This window comes from Enhydra lutris, unplaced genomic scaffold, assembly GCF_002288905.1.
Source record: "Enhydra lutris kenyoni isolate GAN:26980312 unplaced genomic scaffold, ASM228890v2 scaffoldscaffold76, whole genome shotgun sequence".
NCBI classification, from domain to species: Eukaryota; Metazoa; Chordata; class Mammalia; order Carnivora; family Mustelidae; genus Enhydra; species Enhydra lutris.
The window spans coordinates 5,931,932-5,949,204 of NW_019154160.1; the positions used below are offsets into that span (position 1 = coordinate 5,931,932).

At 46.8% G+C, this 17,273-nt stretch overlaps 1 protein-coding gene across 1 annotated transcript; it reads left to right on the plus strand.

Moving 5' to 3' along the window:
* Positions 1-857: 857 nt before the first annotated feature.
* LOC111160537 (centriole, cilia and spindle associated protein) lies at positions 858-16,728 on the plus strand. Its single transcript, XM_022523707.1, has 3 exons — positions 858-1,248; positions 15,013-15,281; positions 16,552-16,728. The coding sequence occupies exons 1-3, from the start codon at positions 858-860 to the stop codon at positions 16,726-16,728; spliced, it is 837 nt and encodes a 278-aa protein (XP_022379415.1).
* The last annotated feature ends 545 nt before the right edge of the window (positions 16,729-17,273 follow it).

Below are 17,273 nucleotides of genomic sequence, written 5' to 3' on the forward strand. Positions count from 1 at the left end.
CACCCCCTAACCGAGGCCTCCTGCGGCGGCGGGCGCCTGGGATGGCGGCGTCTGGAGATATGGGCGCGCGGGCGCCTCGGACAGGTGGGCCGGGGCCGGGGGCCATGCAGCCCGGGGCTGCCAGAGGCGCTGTGTCCCCGCGCCTCGCGCTAGGCACTGAAGCAGCCACCCCCAAGCAGCGGGGCGGGGGCCGGGACCAGGAGCGCGCGGGGGAGGTGTCTGCTCCCGGGGACTGAGGCGGCGCCTTCGCCTGCCGCCTGCCGCAGGGACGCGGGCCGCCGTGCCGTCGGCGACATCTTGCTCGGGAGGAAAGCGCCGGGGAGACCGGGTGGCTGGGAGCTGCAGCGCGCGGCGCGCGGAGGACGGGAAGGGAGACGCAGGCCAGCCCGGCGCGGCACCAGGAGGTAAGCTGGGAGGGCGTCTCGCGGACCCCCTAGTCTCGCCCCTGCTTGGCCTCGCTCCTGCGGCCACCGGGCCCCGGCCTCCCGCGGCCCTGTCCCCCTAGCCCGCAGCCTCTGGCGTCCCACCTCCCGAGCGGTCCCCCGAGGTAGTCCCCGTCCCCCAGCCCGCTCCTCCCGCCCCGTGCCCCGCCGGGGCTCTCCGGACAGGGTTACAGGACGCGACGCCACCTGCCGGGCCCTCCCGGGGCCCGCCCCTTCCCGGGGCCGACCGCCCGCTCCCTCCGCCCCCTCACCACCGCCCCCGCCCGCGTCCCGCCCCGTACGGGCGGGGCTCCGGGTTTAAACGTCGCGGCGGGCCGGGCCGGCGGGAGGGGAGGGGCGGGGCGGGCCTCTGTGTAGTGTCCCCGGTTCCGTAGGCGGCGGCGGCGGCGCGCACTCCAGCCGGCGGCGGGCACCATGGCCCCGGGGAGCGGGGTGAAGAGCGAGTACATGAAGCGCTACCGGGAGCCGCGCTGGGACGAGTACGGGCCGTGCTACCGCGAGCTGCTGCACTACCGCCTGGGCCGCCGGCTGCTGGAGCAGGCGCACGCGCCCTGGCTCTGGGACGACTGGGGCCCGGCCGGAGCCTCGGACGACTCGGCGTCATCGGCGTCGTCGTCGGGCGCCGGAGGCCCAGCGCCCCAGGGCGCCCCCGCTTCGCCGCCCTCGGAGCCCGCGGCGCGGGAGGGGCCGGAACGGCGGGCGCGCGGGCCGGCGGAGGAGCGGGGCGCGGAGGCGGCAGAGGCCGAGGAGGCCCGGGACGCGGAGGGCGCGGACGAGGCGGCGGCGGCAGCGGCGGCTCTGCCAGGTACCCGGCCGGGAATGTGCTGCGAGGGGCCTGCTTCGGGCTGCCCCGCTCCGGGTCTCGCTGCGCTCCGGGCACCCCCTCCCCCTTTTTTTTCCTGGTAGATGAAGAATCCACGTCCCTTAACAAAATCAGGATGCTGTCAGCCCCGCCCTTGCCCTCCCACCCTTTATTTCCATAATAGGATGGCTCCGGGTTGAGCCAGTTACAGGAATTCAGCCGAAGCGCTGCTGAACTCCGTGCCTTCACCCGAGGGCCGGGGTTGCTTCACTGCGCTCTGAAATCCCATCCACTTATATCTAAGCGCCCATTTTTTTTTTCGTAGAGGAGCCCAGCTTTCACCGGATTCTCAAAGAGGACCTACTCCGGGAGAGGTTAAGAACCATGGAGTCAGGCTTTCAGTCTTATGAATGGGGCCGCTGTTCGCTGTGTTAACTCCCTGACCCGCTGCGTTGTCTCTAAAGAATATTTTGAATTTGTTTACGCAGGCTGTTGCGTAACTCTTGGTTGGTGGGAGAAAATTCCTCGTGAGGGCTAGGTGCTCTCCGCTTTTTGCCCGTGCACGGAGCCCAAGCGAGCATCCTTTTCCAAAGGCTGCCGCGGTGGAGGGCTGGAGCAGCCGTTGGAGCAAGGCTCACGGGTGCTGGGTGTCTTGATTCAGCCAGGGCCCAGCACCTTGTCTCCTGGCCAGACGGTCGCCCAGCTGGGGTCTCAGCATGAGAGGCCCGGAGGATGGTCGCTCGTGCCCAGCGCCGAATTAAATGCCTCAGGCGGGATACAGCCTGGAGCGACGAGTGGTTCCTTCCTTCTGTCTTCTAACGTTGGCCAGATGCCTCTCCCTCTCCACCCCCATCCCGGGTCACTCGATTTTAAGGATTTTATTTGTTTGACAGAGATCACAAGTAGGCAGAGACAGGCAGGCAGAGAAAGGGGGGGCGGGGAGCAGGGTCCCCGCTGATCAGAGAGTCCAATGTGGGGCTCATCCCAGGACCCTGAGATCATACCTGAGCCAAAAGCAGAGGCCCAACCCACTGAGCCACCCAGGTGCCCCCCCACTCGATTTTAAAGAGGCTCCTGCAATTAGAATAACCGAGAGCTTCTTAAGCTTCCAGTCACTGATCTTAGAATGTGTATGGTCTCGTTTAAAGTTCAAAATAGTTCTAACTGGTGGGAGCACAATTTTTTTACGTTTTATAGATGAAGAAATGGAAACTCAGGCCAAATGATCAGTGACTTTATTTTTGTTTGCTTATGGCATCGTAAGTGGTAACTAACCAACTCTGCAGTTTGTAATGGTCTCTCTGCAAGAGGCTCAGGAGGAGAGGAGATGTCATCTTTGAGTCAGAGAGCCAGGCGACGGAGCTCTCCTTCCGTCATCTTAAGTTATTCTCAGCAACATCTGCTGCAGAGCGGCCTCTCCATCTTCCTGTTCCTTGTCGATTCCCAGAGATTTATGAATATCTGGAAGCTGGAGTCCTAGTTTCAGCGATCGCTGGTGGAAATTTGAATAACAGAAGGTGGCGGTGGGTAGGGGAACAGGCCTTCTGATTGATTCCTGTGGCACCGATCCACCGGCCAAGTTGTGAGATGTACTGAATCAGACAATGTGCTTTTCTCCTTCCGGCCCTTCCCCTTCATTGTTCGTAAAAGAGGTGTCAGTTATTTCTGTGGGTATAGAAATGCAGCTTTCAGATGGCATTGTGGTATAGATGGTACCGTGTTTGCCTGAATTCAGGATTATTTTGGTTTCCCTAGAGACACTGACTCTGACCAGTGGCTAAGGTCAGTCATTTCTTCTCTGCTAATATTTCTGGTTCAGGTGTTAGGCAGAAGGAAGGATGTTTGCTGAGTCCGGGACTCCTGACTGCAAAATCCTTGTTTTCCAGTGGATGGTTTTACATACTACAAGGATGAGCATTCTTGAATTTCTATAGAACGTAAACATTTTGGTTCTTGTTTTTATTGAGGCCAGATGTACACATGAATCCTACAGTTCTGTATGGCTTATTACAGACATGCAGCAGCTCCCCGGCCACACACAGACCAGTTGCCCATTCCTTAGGGCTCCACTTCCAACTCCTTTGGTTTTTCTTTTGGTGCTGGTATCTATTTCTCCAAATAACACGGAGAGGGGTCCTTGTAAATAACAATAAATAAGCAATTGCTGTTTGTTATTGATGGTATTGACACTTCTTAATTTTCTTCCCCAGTGTTTAGCATTATCTATCTGGCTTTCGTTCTTTTCACCTCTCCTAACCCATACACAAGGCTCCTCCCCATACCTTCTGCAGTATAGTCAGCCGGGAGTTGGTTAGGCTTCAATTAGTATCTATAATGTGGTGCCTGGAAAATGCTGTTCAAAGCTGTCCTGTATTGTTTGCCATGACTCCTTTTTCTCTTACAATACAACCAACACATCGGGTTTGCTGTCACTCTCGACATCTTAAGACATCCCTGCCAGGGCCTCTGACCTACTTCCATCTGGTCTGGTTGCGGCTCTTGCCACATGCCGCCCTGCCCGGTCCCGTGTTGGGAGGGCCCTTGGCCACCACCCCACAGCCTCCTTGGTTTCCCTCTTGGGTAGGAGCCCTTGTGTGGCCCTCACATCATTTTCCTCCTTGGTTTACCCCTCCTGTTGGAGCTTGTCTTCTAGTAGCTTCCTGAAAAAGGGTATGTGAGACATGAATTTCCTAAGACCTTGCATGTCGAAAGATAGCTTTATCCTGCCCTCGTGATTTGGTGAGTTTGTGGCTGAGCTTGGAATTTAGGTTGGAAATATTGTCTCTAAAAAACCTGGAGACATCGCTCTGTTGTGTTGTAACTCGTGATACTGCTGTTACAATCCCATGTCTTCCTGATTCTTGATTCCCTGTCCCCACCGTCAGGAAGTCTGTAGGGTCTTCTCTTTGTCCTTTTATTTGGAATTTTTTCCTTGGTCTATGTCTGTTTTCCTCCAGTGTTCTGGGTGAGTCCTCACAGTGAAACTCCTGCTTTGTAATTTTGGTAAGTTTTCTTGAGTTGTTTTTTCATTTCTATTTCTGTTGCTGTTCCTTTCCTTCCAAAGGTCTTAGCTGGATGTTAGACTTCATGAATTTATTCCTTCCTTTTCTAATATGCACCCCACCCCCTATTTTCGTATGTCTTTTTCTTCTATTCTTCTGGGTGATAGTCTCAATTGTATCTTCCTAGTTCTGCTATTACATTTCTTTTTAATTGCTGGCATCCTATTTATTTTTAAATTTAATTAATTTTGTTTTCTGGACGTACCTTCTTCCCCCTCTCTTTCCCTCTCCTCCCCCCCTTCTCTTTTTATTCCTTTTTAAGAAATAGTATTCTGTTCTTTTTTTTTTTTTTTCTAAAGATTTTATTTATTTGACAGACAGAGATCACAAGTAGGCAGAGGCAGGCAGAGAGAGAGAGGAGGAAGCAGGCTCCTTGCCAAGCAGAGAGCCTGATGCGGGGCTCGATCCCAGGACCTGGAGATCATGACCTGAGCTGAAGGCAGAGGCTTAACCCACTGAGCCACCCAGGTGCCCCTAGTATTCTGTTCTTGATTCATGCATACAGTATCTTCTATTATCTTGGTGAGGATATTACTAGAAGTTTTTTGTTTTCTTCTTGTATTTCTATAGCATAGTCTCTGGTTCCCCACTTCTCCCCATTTTTGATTCTTTTTGTTTATAAACCTGTATTTCATGTTAGTTTTCTCAAATGTCTAATGACCCTTGGCTTCTTGTCCTGATTTAAGAGAGGGTGCTAAAAAGCTGTCAGGATGTTCTTTGTGTGGGGTAGGTGGCAGTGGGAGTGTTTACTATGGAATGCTTTGAAGCATGCCTTGAAGAGTGGTCTGGACTGTCTCTAATTCCTTTTTTCATAGTCCTATTTCTTCTTAAATTAAATTTGTTTTTTAGCAAAGCTATACATATGCATAATTTTTGAAAATACACTTAAAATGAAAAAAATAATTCTGACCTATTTCCCATATCCCTTGCTTGCTAGGGTGCACGTTCCAACTCTTTTCAGCTTTGGCCACCTTCTTCTCATCTAGACTTACCTGTTGGCTTTTTTATTTTAAATGTTATATAATGACTTCCCATCATGGGAGATGATTTAGCTTAAGATCTTAGCTCTGGCCCCCCCCACCCCCCAATATATATACAGCAGCACCCACTTGTCCCAGAGTATTAACTATACAACTATTTAAGCACTATATGACTGTATGACTGTTTAAGCACAATTGTGTGAATTATTGTGGCTGGGTAAAATGGTATTTACTGGTGAGTGTGTAGTATATTCTGACTACATTTTCATTTCATTTATGTTTTTCCTGAAGTTAATCATTGCTTCATTTTTTTCTGTTTGTTTATATATATTTTATATTCCCATCATTAATTCAGCTTGAAATACTCTGGTTGTACTTTAAAACTTGTCATATGCTAGACACATGAGGTGTTCAATTCATTCAATTTTTTCCTTGGAGACCTTTTTTTTGAACCCTCATCCTCCTGTTCTTATTGATGCTGCCCAGATCAGACACAGCTATCGGTCTGGGGCTTCTCTTCACTGTTTGCCTGAGTCTTCCTTTTGTTTACCTCCTTTATCAGAGCCCGGTCTTATAAATCTCAAGCATTCCTTTGTGTGGCCAATCCCTTCCTTTTGGTGTAACACATTCTCCGTAAGTCCTGAGAATACTTTTGTGACCTTGCATGACTGAAAATGCCTTTACTATATCCAAAAGCTGGATTGATATTTTGCAAAAGAGAGAACTCTAGATTACAAATTTCAGTATTTTAAGGCATTATTATATTGAATCCTAGTTTTTGGTCTTGCTTTTTAGAAGTACCATGACTTTCTGACACCCTATGTATGCGACGTCTTTTTTGGGGGGCGGTGGGATTGGGAGGGTGTTTCTAAGAGATTCTCCTTATCCTATATCCTACATGTTCTAAAATTCTATGTGTCTGTCCTTTTTTTTTTTTTTTTTTTTTAAATGTAAGCTCTACACCCGATGTGGGGCTTGAACTCATGACCCTGAGGTCAAGACTCGCATGCTCTGCCAACTTAGCCAGCCGGGTGCTCCCTATGTGTGTGTCTTTTATCATTCATTGCGCTGACAACTTGGTGGGTCTCTTTAGCCTGGAAATATTTCTTACAGTTCAGTAATATTTTCTAGTACCACTTAAAATAATTTCCTGTGGTCTATTCATTTTTTCTTTCCATGATTATTTTTAGTTGGATGGTGTAACTCCTGAATCAAATCTCTAACATTTTTATTTAAAACTTCTCTGATACTGGAATTTTGGATTCTGTTTTCTTGGAGAACTCATCAATTTTATCTTCCAAACTTTATACTGAAATTTTTAAATCTCCCATTCTAGTCTTAAATTTTGAAGAGATTACATGTTTTTTTGTCCCAAGTGTTATTTTTTAAAAATTAAAAATAAAAAAATGGCATCCTGTTCTTCTTGGATTTCTTTTCACTCAAAAAAGAAAAAGCCATAAATATCCTTTGAGAACTTCCTTGTATTTCCCAGTCTTTTCTATATATTTTGATCTTTTTCTTTTTAGAGGATGGACTCACGTGTTTGTTCTTAGCCTGTCCGCTCGCATGTAGGAGTGAGGCTTGAAGAGCTTTTCAGGAGCTCTCTATGTGGGGGTGCTCGTTGACTAATTGGAGGACCAGCTGTTTCTCTGAGCACTTCAAGCATAGTATACACCCATTTTTCTTGTGTTCACTTCCCCAAACAGCAGGCCTCCAATCTCCTGCCTGGAGGGGTACAAGCCTGGCTGTCAACATTCTGGGAACAGAGCTGGGGTAAGGGAGCAGGGACCTTGTTCTTTACCACATAAACCTATTTTCAGGCAGGTGTCACCCCTCACTTTTCCTTCCCCTCTCATTCTCTATCTGGAGAGTAACCCATATGCCTTCTGGGCTGGGAGAGGGGCCATCACCTGGCTTATGGACTCGAGGAAAGACTATGCAGGAGGTATCTACAGCTACATCACAGAATTAGCCTGAAAACTAGTGGCTTAAGATTCCAGTACTCATTGGCAATGCTCATGGTTTCTGTGGGTTGGAGTTTGGCCTGGGCACAGGGGTATGCCTTGTTTCCACTCTGTGCTGCCTGCAGCCTTGGCGGGAAGGTGCCAGGGCTGCGGGCTGCCTGCTGGGACCCTCACATGTGACATCTTCATGTGCCCGGCCTTCCTCATAACGTGCTGGCTGGCCTCCAAGGGCACGTGTTCCTGAGAGAGAGCGGGGCAGATGCTGGATTGCCCTTTATGACTTACCACCTGGAGCCACGTAGCACCTTTTTCACCGCATTCTTTGCTTGCCAAAGTCTGCCCAGATTCATGGGGGTTCTAGAAGCATCTCCCAGCCCAGTTCTCAACAGGCACATTCATATTATGTTGTCAGAAGAGCACATGGGCTAGGGCACTGATTAATGCTGGACCTTCTGCTTCATTTTCCAGTTCCTTTTGGGGTTCAGTTTGTGTCCTATGGGGCTTTCTCCCTCAGGGAGTTAGGATTCATCCTACTCAACCCTGCGAGGTCCCTTTTACATCTTCCTCTACTTTTCCAGCTTCCAAAATTTTATCAACACCTGATGTCATCGCCTCCCTTGCTTTCTGTGCTGTGAGTTATGCCTTTTTTCCTTCACCCTAGTGGGCTTTTGGGATGAAGGGACTCTACGCACATGGCGTTGGTGCATATTTAACCTAAACTCTATTTGCTGTATTTTTTTTCCATTTGCTATATTTTTACTTATGTTTATTATTTACTACTTTCTCTCTTCACCAGTCTTGCCAGAAACTTGTGAATTCTGTTAGTTTTTTCCCTAAACTAACTCTTGGCCATGTGGATTTTCTTTATTATATGTCTTTAGTAATCTATGATCTTTTTTCCCTTACTCTAATTTTCTTTTTTTTGAAGATTTTATTTATTTGAGAGCACGCGAGAGAGAATGCACATGCAGGTAGGGGAGGGAGAGGGACAAGCAGACTCTGCACCGAGCTCAGAGACTGACAAAGGGCTGGACCCCAGAACCCTCCATGACTGGAGCCGAAACCAAGAGTCAAATGCTTAACCCACTGAGCCACCCAGGCGCCCCCTCTAATTTTCTTTGAGTTTATTTTTCTACCTTTTTTTTTTTTTTTAAGATTTATTTATTTATTTGCCAGAGAGAGAGAGAGAGAGAGAGAGAGAGAGAGATCACAAGCAGGCAGAGAAGCAGGCAGAGGCAGAGAAAGAAGCAGGCTCCCGCTGAGCAAGGAGCCCAATGTGGGACTCGATCCCAGGACCCCGGGACCATGACCCAAGCTGAAGGCAGCTGCTCAACCGTCTGAGCCACTCAGGCATCCCTATTTTTCTAATTTTTAAGATGGTTGCTTATCATTGACATTTTTTTTTTTCCCCTGCCTTTCCCTTTGGCTATATTGATTTAAGGCTATAAATTTCCATCTGATTACTGCTTTAACTACACCATCAGTTGAGTATGATAAATCTGAACTCCCTGCAGGAGAAAGGCCCAAGTTTTGTTTTTTTATTACTTAAGCAAAATATTAGGATTTTTAAAATACATGAAAAATTAATAAAAATTAACATTTATGTATAAGACAAACATAAGGAAACATATTTATCTTTAAAAAAAAATAAACTAGGGGCAGCTGGGTGGTTCAGTTAGTTAAGCATCTGTATCTTGATTTCAGCTCAAGTCATGATCTCAGGGTGGTGAGATCGAGCCCCATGTTGGACCCCTCACTCAGCACGGACTCTGCCAGGATTCTCTTTCTCCCTTTACCCCCTGACTAAATAAATGAATGAATGAATGAACGAATGAAAAAAATTATGTGTATGTATATATATATATATGTCTTTAAAGAAAAGAAAGAAAACCCATATACCAAAAATCTACAAACATTATGCTTGGTGAAGAAACTTTAGAAGCATTTCTCTTTTTCTTTCTTTTTTAAGACTTTTTATTTATTTATTTATTTATTGACAGAGTGAGCACGTGCATGTGCACCACCGGGGGAGGGACAGAGGGAGAGAGAGACTCTCAAGCAGACTCCACACTGAGCTCAGAGTCTGACGTGGGGCTTGATCTCACCACCCTGAGATCATGACCTGAGCCGAAATCAAGAGGTGGATGCTTCATCGAGTGAAGCCATCCAGGTGGCCCTAGAAGCATTTCTGATAAGATCAGGATTAAGGAAGGCATGACTTCTGTCACCACTACTTTTTTTTTTAATTGTTTAAAATTGTAGTAAAATATACCTAGTACAATTTCCGATTTTAACCGTTTTTAAATGCGACATTGAGTATATTCCCATTTTTGTGTGGCTATATGATTTGTTTTGATCTGTGCACTATTTAGAAATGTTTTTAAATTTCAAAACTAGAGATTTTTAAACTTTTTTCTTTTTATTTTATCAAGTTTAATTACACTATAGTTGGAGGATACATTCGATGTGGTTTCAGTTTTGTAAATATATTAAGATTTGGCTTATAGGGGCTCCTGGTGGCTCAGTTGGTTAAGCATCTGCTTTCAGCTCAAGACATAGTCCCGGGGTCCTGGGATTGAGCCCCAAATCGGGCTCCCTGCTCAGCAGGAAGTCTGCTTCTCCCTCTGCGCTTCCCCCTGCTCATGCTCTCACTCTCTCCCTCAAATTAATTAATTAATTAATTTAAAAAATTTGGTTTCTAGCCTTAGATATGTCCATTCTTGTAAACATCAAGCATTTATATTATTACAGATTCTATATCCTGTTGTTATTGGCTGTAGTGTTGTACATGTATCCATTAGGTTGACTGTATTAATTCCATTATTCAAATACTTAAAAAAATCAGAGTGTTGAATAAAAGTTACTACGACGGTGGATATGTTCTTTGTATCACCCAGCACGGTCGTCACCAGCCACGTGAGCTTACTGAGCACTTGAACTCAGACTAGCGGATCTGGGGAACTGAATGGTTACCTTTATTTTAATTCATTTAAACTTATCCTTAATAGCCATATGTGGTTAGGTATTTGATAGCACAATCCTAAAACGAGACTGAGTTTACTTTTGTTTGAATCTTCTGTTGGTTACTGAGAAAGGGGGCTGTGCTGTGATGTAATGTCCAGAACACTGTTTTTGTGGGTTTTATTTTGGTCTGAAGGCTTTATTCTGAGCCTCCTTCCTTTGAATGGGAACTCTAAATCCCAGATTCACACACAGTTCTCCTCTGCCAGACACTGCTTCAAGAGTTTTGTAAATATTAATATTCTAGTGGTCAGCTCCGTGGCTTCTGCAGTTTCCGTCTCTGTCTCCTGCTCCTGCGGAGGGCCTGCAGTTTGTCTTTTTCTGGAAGTTCTGCGGAAGGTGAATGCTGTTATTTTATCGTCTGCCAATGATAACTCCTTGTGTGCCTGCTCTCTGTTTGCTGGACGCTCGTACTTATGCTTGACAGATCACTCGCAGGGATAACTTGGGGCCTCAGGTCTCCGAGGAGAGTTGAGTTCCTTGTGCCTGCAGACGCCTGCAGACCCTCTGGGTTTTGAACACTCCGTGCTGGGGAGAGTTGGTCCCGGGGTCCACAGTTGCCGGAGCTGAGGTGTCCACTCTCTTCACTCGCTGTGGTCTGGTTCCCTAACCCCGTGTTCCCACCTGTGAGCTGTGGGACAGCTTGGTTGCCAGATGCCAAGTCTCTTCCTCCTCATCCTACTGCCCCCCCCCCCCCCCCCCGGTCTCATTTGGCCCTGTTAACTGCTACCTTCTTTACCGAAGCGCTTCCCTTCTTTGCTCACCTGGTTAGTTTTTCTACTTTTCTAGAAGTTCTTTCTTGCCCTTTGGGGGCTCCTTCCTCTGCCTGGCTGCTCTTTACATAATGGTCCCACGGGCCTGACTCCACTCTCCCCTTCTCTGCCGGCGTTGCTTCTGGGGTGATCTGTTCCACATGCAAATCCCAGCTCCCACCTGCCCACTCACCGCCTTCTCTCCCGGGCCCCAGAGTCAGTGTCCAGCTGCTGCCTGCTTGCTTGTTCCAGAAGCCTTTCACATCTGAGGCGAGTATCCTTTCCTTGGCCTTTTATCGGAGGTTAGTTAGCCTGACCCTCCACTCCAAACACCTGTGGGAGCTGTAGCCTCCTCTTTGTCCCCAGTGCTGTGCTGCGTCCATGTCCGCCGGTCGGTCTTACCTAGTGCTGCTGGGCTGGCCGCTCTGGGATGGCTTTGGCCCCACCTCCCTGCTGTTCTGATACGTGTGTAGTTCACAAGTGCCCGTGAGTCTGCACCTGCTGGGCTCGGTAGGTCCCTCTGGTCCTTCTTTGCCTCCCCACCTCCACCATGACTACTGGTCTTCACCTTCACCTCTAGCTCATCCTGCACGACGGTAGAGGCCTTACTCCTGAGTTTGGCATAGAAACTCAGTGCTGTCGGCTCCACAGACGTTACGTGTGCCTGTCATTTTGAACTATTTAGACTTCCTCTTCTTTCCCAGGCCTTTGAACAAGACATTCCCCCTTGCTGAGATTCTCGTTTCTGCTTTCTTCCAGGCTAGCTTGTTCTTTAAACTACATCATTATGACCTTCTCGGGGCTGGCTGCTCGGGCAGACCTGGGTTGGACACATACAGAGTGGGACAAGAAGAGAAGGAAGGGAATTGAACAATGATGATTCGGGTTGTTTTCCCTCTCTCTCAGTCCTGTGATTGCACAAACCTTCTATTTTCCTTTGTCTTGGTCTTGATGGTCTCCTCTCCCCCTCTTCCAGAAAAGAGAAGAGAACAAGGTGGGGAACACATGACTCAGGAATGTTTGAGCAATGAATGGATTTAGGTTCTCATGGTAAGATGGAAGATCGGTATCCCACCTTATCCGCAAACAGCTTACGCCTATGTTTAAAGATGTGGCACGGTGGTACAAAGCACTAAACTCCAGGGTCAGTGCATTATCTGTTTCTTAAAATGTGTAGTAATAAATGAAACAGTCTGGTAGAATCAAGGTCGTTGTCATTGCTGAAGACCGAAGTGGCAGTGATCTATCGAGGCTTCTTACACTTGTGCCACAGGATCTGGACTTCCTATTCAGGAGCTCACTCTAAAGGGACCATGGACAGAAACAAGAAAAGAATCACAGCTAAAAGTAGTAAGGGACAAGAGTATGTCCTAAAGCAGTGGCAAGGGTTTGGAATAGCGACCTATAAACTTATCACCTGGAGACAAATTCTGGAACATAAAAAGCGAGGGGTATCCTTAAGACCTTAGAGATCTTTAAACAGCCAGGGTAAGTGAAATGATGCCCCAGATGCATAAGGAGCTCCTACTCAAAAGAATGAAATTAGATCACAGTCTTACAGCAGACATTAAAATTAACTCAAGTGGATTAAAGACCTGAAACCATAAAATTCCTAGAACAAAACACAGGCAGTAAGCTCCTTGACATCAGTCTTCACAATGTGTTTTTTGGACCTGATTCCAAAAGCAAGGGAAACAAAAGCAAAAAATAAACAAATGGGACTACAACAAACTGAAAAGCTTCTGCACAGCGAGGGAAACCATCAACGAAATAAAAAGGCAACCTATTGAATGGGAGAAGATATTTGCAAATGATGTATATGATTGTACATAGCTCAGCTATATGTACAATCTAAGGAGTTAAATACCCAAAATATATACAGAACTCCCACAACTCAGCAACAACAACAAAAACCAAACGACCCAAATTAAAAAATGTGCAGAGGATCTGAATAGACATTCTTCCAAAGAAGATATACTGATGGCCAATAGCCAAATGAAAAGATGTTAAACATCAGTAATTATCAGGGAAATGCAAGTCAAAACCAGTTGTGGTTATGATATGGTTATGATATGGTGATATGGTGTTATGATATGGATGTGGTTGTGATATCTAATTGTAGATATCACCTCACACCAGTTAGAATTGCTGTTACCAAAAAGCAGAAATAAAAGGGATTGCAAGGATGTGGAGAAAAGGAGCCCTCTCACACTTGGTAGGAATATAAGTTGGTTCAGCCACTATGGAAAACAATATGGAGATTCCTCCCAAAAGTAGGACTAGAGCTAACCATATGATCCAGCAATTCCACTTCTGGGTTTTTATCTGAAGACTACAAACACACTCATTGGAAAAGACAGAGGCACCCTGTGTTTATCACAGCATGACTTACCATAGCCAAGATATAGAGACAACCTAAGTGGCCATTGATGGATGAGTGGATAAAGGACGGAAGGTGTATACATACACACGACGGACTACTACTCAGAGTAGCCACAAGGAAGTAGGAAATCTCCCATTTGCAACAACATAGGTGTCTCTAAAGGGTTTCATACTCAGTGAAATAAGTCAGACTAAGAGAGACAAATACCATATGGTCTCAGCTATATGTACAATCTAAAAAGCAAGACAAATCAACAAACAAAAACAGACTCATAGATAGAGAACAAATGGGCGGTTACCAGAGGGAGCTGGGGGAGGGCAGAATGGGTGAAGGGGGTCAGTTGCTCAGTGATGGGCAGTAACTAGGCTTACAGTGGTGATCACTTTGCAGTGTAATACAAATACCAAATTATGATGTTGTATACCCAAACTTTATATAATGCTATAGACAAGTTTTATGTCAATACAAATAATATAAATCCGGGCTGAAATGAAACATGAGCTTGCAAAGGGTTTAAACAAAGCCATTTAACTTTTATAAAAGATAAAAGGTTTATAAAAAAATAATGAAACTCATGTTAGGGAAGTGCGTATGTTTTAGAGCGTATCCTTAATGTCCAGTGTTGACCTCAAGCAGGGCAGTCCGATTTTCCTTCAGAGTTCCTCCAGCTCCTCTGACAGAATTTAGGACAGTGTAGACCGTGGGTTCTGATTCATGCGGTCATTTCTGTCACAAGCGTTGCGGGAGCCCTTCTGTCCAGCTCTTCACCCTGGGAATGTGGAGCTGAGCACCAGTAACTATGGAAACCACTCCCTATTGTGACTGAGGTCACCAGCTGGCTCTTACAAGGAGCAAGTAAGAGTCCTAGGGAGCTCTCCATAGTCATGGAACAGCAGAAAGACATGAAATTGAGTGTGTAAGTGCCATCAGGAGCTTTCCATAATCGTGGTGCCTCAGGAAGAAATGGAATCCTGGAACTCTAGTTGAGTAACTTAAAAACTAACCTTTTGCAGCCGCTGGGTGATTACCACAAATCCAGATCATTCTCTGAAGCAAGACAGTGACGACTGGACCTACTTTGGGGTTGTGGAGAAAGCTGTTAGGCTGTGGTGCTTTGCTGTGGTGCTTTCTAGCTGTTAATATTTAATTAAGATGCTTAACCTCAGAATATGAGTCACAGGGGCTCCTGGGTGGCTCAGTGGGTTGAGCGCCCGACTCTTGATTTTGGCTCGGGTCATGAGTTCGAGCCCTCTTTTGGGCTCTGCCTGCTTGGGATTCTCCCTCTCCCCTCACCTGTCCCCCTCCCTCTAAAATAAATAGATAAATCTTTTTAAAAAACAGAATACACATAACAGTTGTTGCTTTTGAATAGGCTTGGTTCAATAGTGATGTATTTGTTGTTGATTTTAAAACGGGAGAGACTGAAAAGTATGATACTAACTTGTTTCTGTATTTCTGCTTTCCAGGAAATTATGAATTGAGCTATAAGTGAACAAGTTACTGAATTAAGCATTCTGAATTTTACAACCCAAATGTTTAAAGTAATTATGTAGAACCATGGTTTGAAAGCATTCTCATTTTGTTTTATCTCCATTTTTCCAAAAGCCCCGCCCGTGAAAGATATCAAAGAAAAACCTGAACAAGAGATCAGAACAAAAGAGACTGAGAAGTTACCTAACAGTACTGAACCTCGACAGCAACCAAGTGCCTTATTTGCCAGAGGAAATAGGAAAGCAGTCAAAAGTCCTCAAAGATCATCGAGTAAAATAAAAGAGAACAAGCATCCATTTGCCCTTTATGGGTGGGGAGAAAAGCAGACGGATACAGGAAGCCAGAAAACTCACAATGTCTGTGCGTCGGCTCCGGTCCACGAGGTGGGTCCCGTGCACCCGCCCTCCCTCCCTTTCCTGGGAAGGTGGGAGTTGGGGTCTGTGCCGTGAGTATGTCCTGTGTTTACTGCGATGGTTTGGGGTCACAGTAGGTCTTCAAGGATGGCGGGGGGCCAAGGAGAGCCCAGACCCGGGCATCTAGTTGGCAAGCAGAAGTCTGGGTGTTAGCTTCCTGGAGATTGAGGGGTTTTGCTGGGGGTTAGCTGGGATCTGGAAGGTTTACCAATATGGAGGCAGGTGAAGAAGTGGCTGGGGTCAGGGTTTTCAGGCTCCTGGGGGGCCAGTAGGTCAAGGGAGGAGGAGCACGACCTGGGCTGGCGGCAGCCCCTAGATTTGCCATGGGCCTCTTGAGAGGTTTCCAGTCCTTTGGCTTTGATAACTGGTGTTCCTTGACTCCTTTGTTTTCTTTTGTTGGTTGGCGTCTACTGTAGTTCTTGGCATCTACCGTAGACTCCCTTTTCCCCTTTGCATTCGGTGTGATCTCGTGTTTTCCCCTACTCGTCTGTACCGGGTGCCCCCTGCTTCTTGGAGTCTTCGTCATCCTCTTGGTCCTGATAACGTGTCTGACCAGAGGTCTCGGTGCGTGGAGCCCCAGAGCAGTTATGGACATTAGTGTCAACACCGCCACTACAGCCTAAAGCAAGGAATGAATGAAAAGAAGCAGAAAGTACGAACAGTTTGAATTCTGATGAAATACCATCATCAGATTTACACTGAACGGACTTCTGCACGAGCCCTAGCAGATGGTGTTTTCTGGAGTGATATTTGAGACAATGAAGCTGTGCTTTAACAAAAGACTCTGGGATTAAGTTTAAGAGAGTTTTTCTGTAGTATGAAATGTTTTAAGTGGTAAAAATCCCTGGAGACTTTTTGCTTTTTTTTGTGTAGTATGTTGTTATAAAACATTTAAAGTCCTTTAACGGAATACTTATCCAGGCTTAATGCTAACTTTTTCAATAATTTTCCAGAGCCATTTTCTAGAGGCACTTTGCAAATTGGTTGCTTGCATTTCTAACTAAAATTCAGTCCTGTGGCTGTTTTTGGTGGTTTAGCGTCTTGGTCGCTGACAGTGGGCGAGGGGACGGCTGTTCTGGAGAAACTGTCACGCTCAGGGCCAGGCTTGCCTCTGCCGGGCTTCAGGCGACCTGTGCCTAGCTTCGTTCGTTACAGATACTCTTGGAAATGGTTACAAAAGCCACGTAAGTTATTATGCATTTATTGTGGAAATAACCGGTGTTTATTTTGAATAACTTAGATTCATGAGTCGGCATTACGAGCCAAGAACAGAAGACAGGTGGGAAAACGGAAACCGGGCACTCAGAGGCAGCGCGCCCACTCCGTGGAGGTGGAGAAGAACCGGAGGACAAAGCCTCCGCCCTCGGAGAACCCATGGGTGACGGAGTACATGAGATGCTACTCAGCACGGGCCTGAAGGCAGGAATGGCTGCTGGGACAGCCTCTTCGAAAAAGTGTCAGCGGAAGAAAGAAGAAGCAGAACAAAAGAAAAACCATCAGAGGAAAACAGACACAGGTTTAAGAAACCAGCGATGAGCCGGCGTTTTCCGTGGGGAATTACCCGAAGACTGCTCTGTTTCGCTGGATCCTGGTCACCTACCTCAGCAGTAGGGCGACAGTTGAAGCCATAGACATTTGGGTATTTCTGAAGCTAATTCCCTAAATATTTGATATTCTTACAAGGGTTTTGTTTTAAAGCATCTTAATCTTTTCAGACACCGACACCGAATGCCTTTAAGTGGCTACAGATGCTTCGCACTCGGTATTTCCGCCAGCTTAGCTGGAGCCCATTTCCTTCCTGTTCTCACCCCTTCCCAGACCCCGTAGCCAGTAAGGTCGTCCCGACTTGCAGCTTGAGACCCATTTTCCTTATGTGGAGTTTTCTTGTGGAAGAGCAGCTTGTCAAGTGAGTTTCAGCACTAATACTGACTCCTTGCGCAGTGAAACCAGAACTTACTTGTG

Coding starts and splice junctions, on each gene's coding strand:
- LOC111160537 (XM_022523707.1), top strand. CDS start 858: ATGGCCCCGGGGAGCGGGGTGAAGAGCGAGTACATGAAGCGCTACCGG. Junction 1,249..15,012: donor GGCAGCGGCGGCTCTGCCAG/GTACCCGGCCGG, acceptor TTTTTCCAAAAG/CCCCGCCCGTGAAAGATATC. Junction 15,282..16,551: donor CGTCGGCTCCGGTCCACGAG/GTGGGTCCCGTG, acceptor TGAATAACTTAG/ATTCATGAGTCGGCATTACG.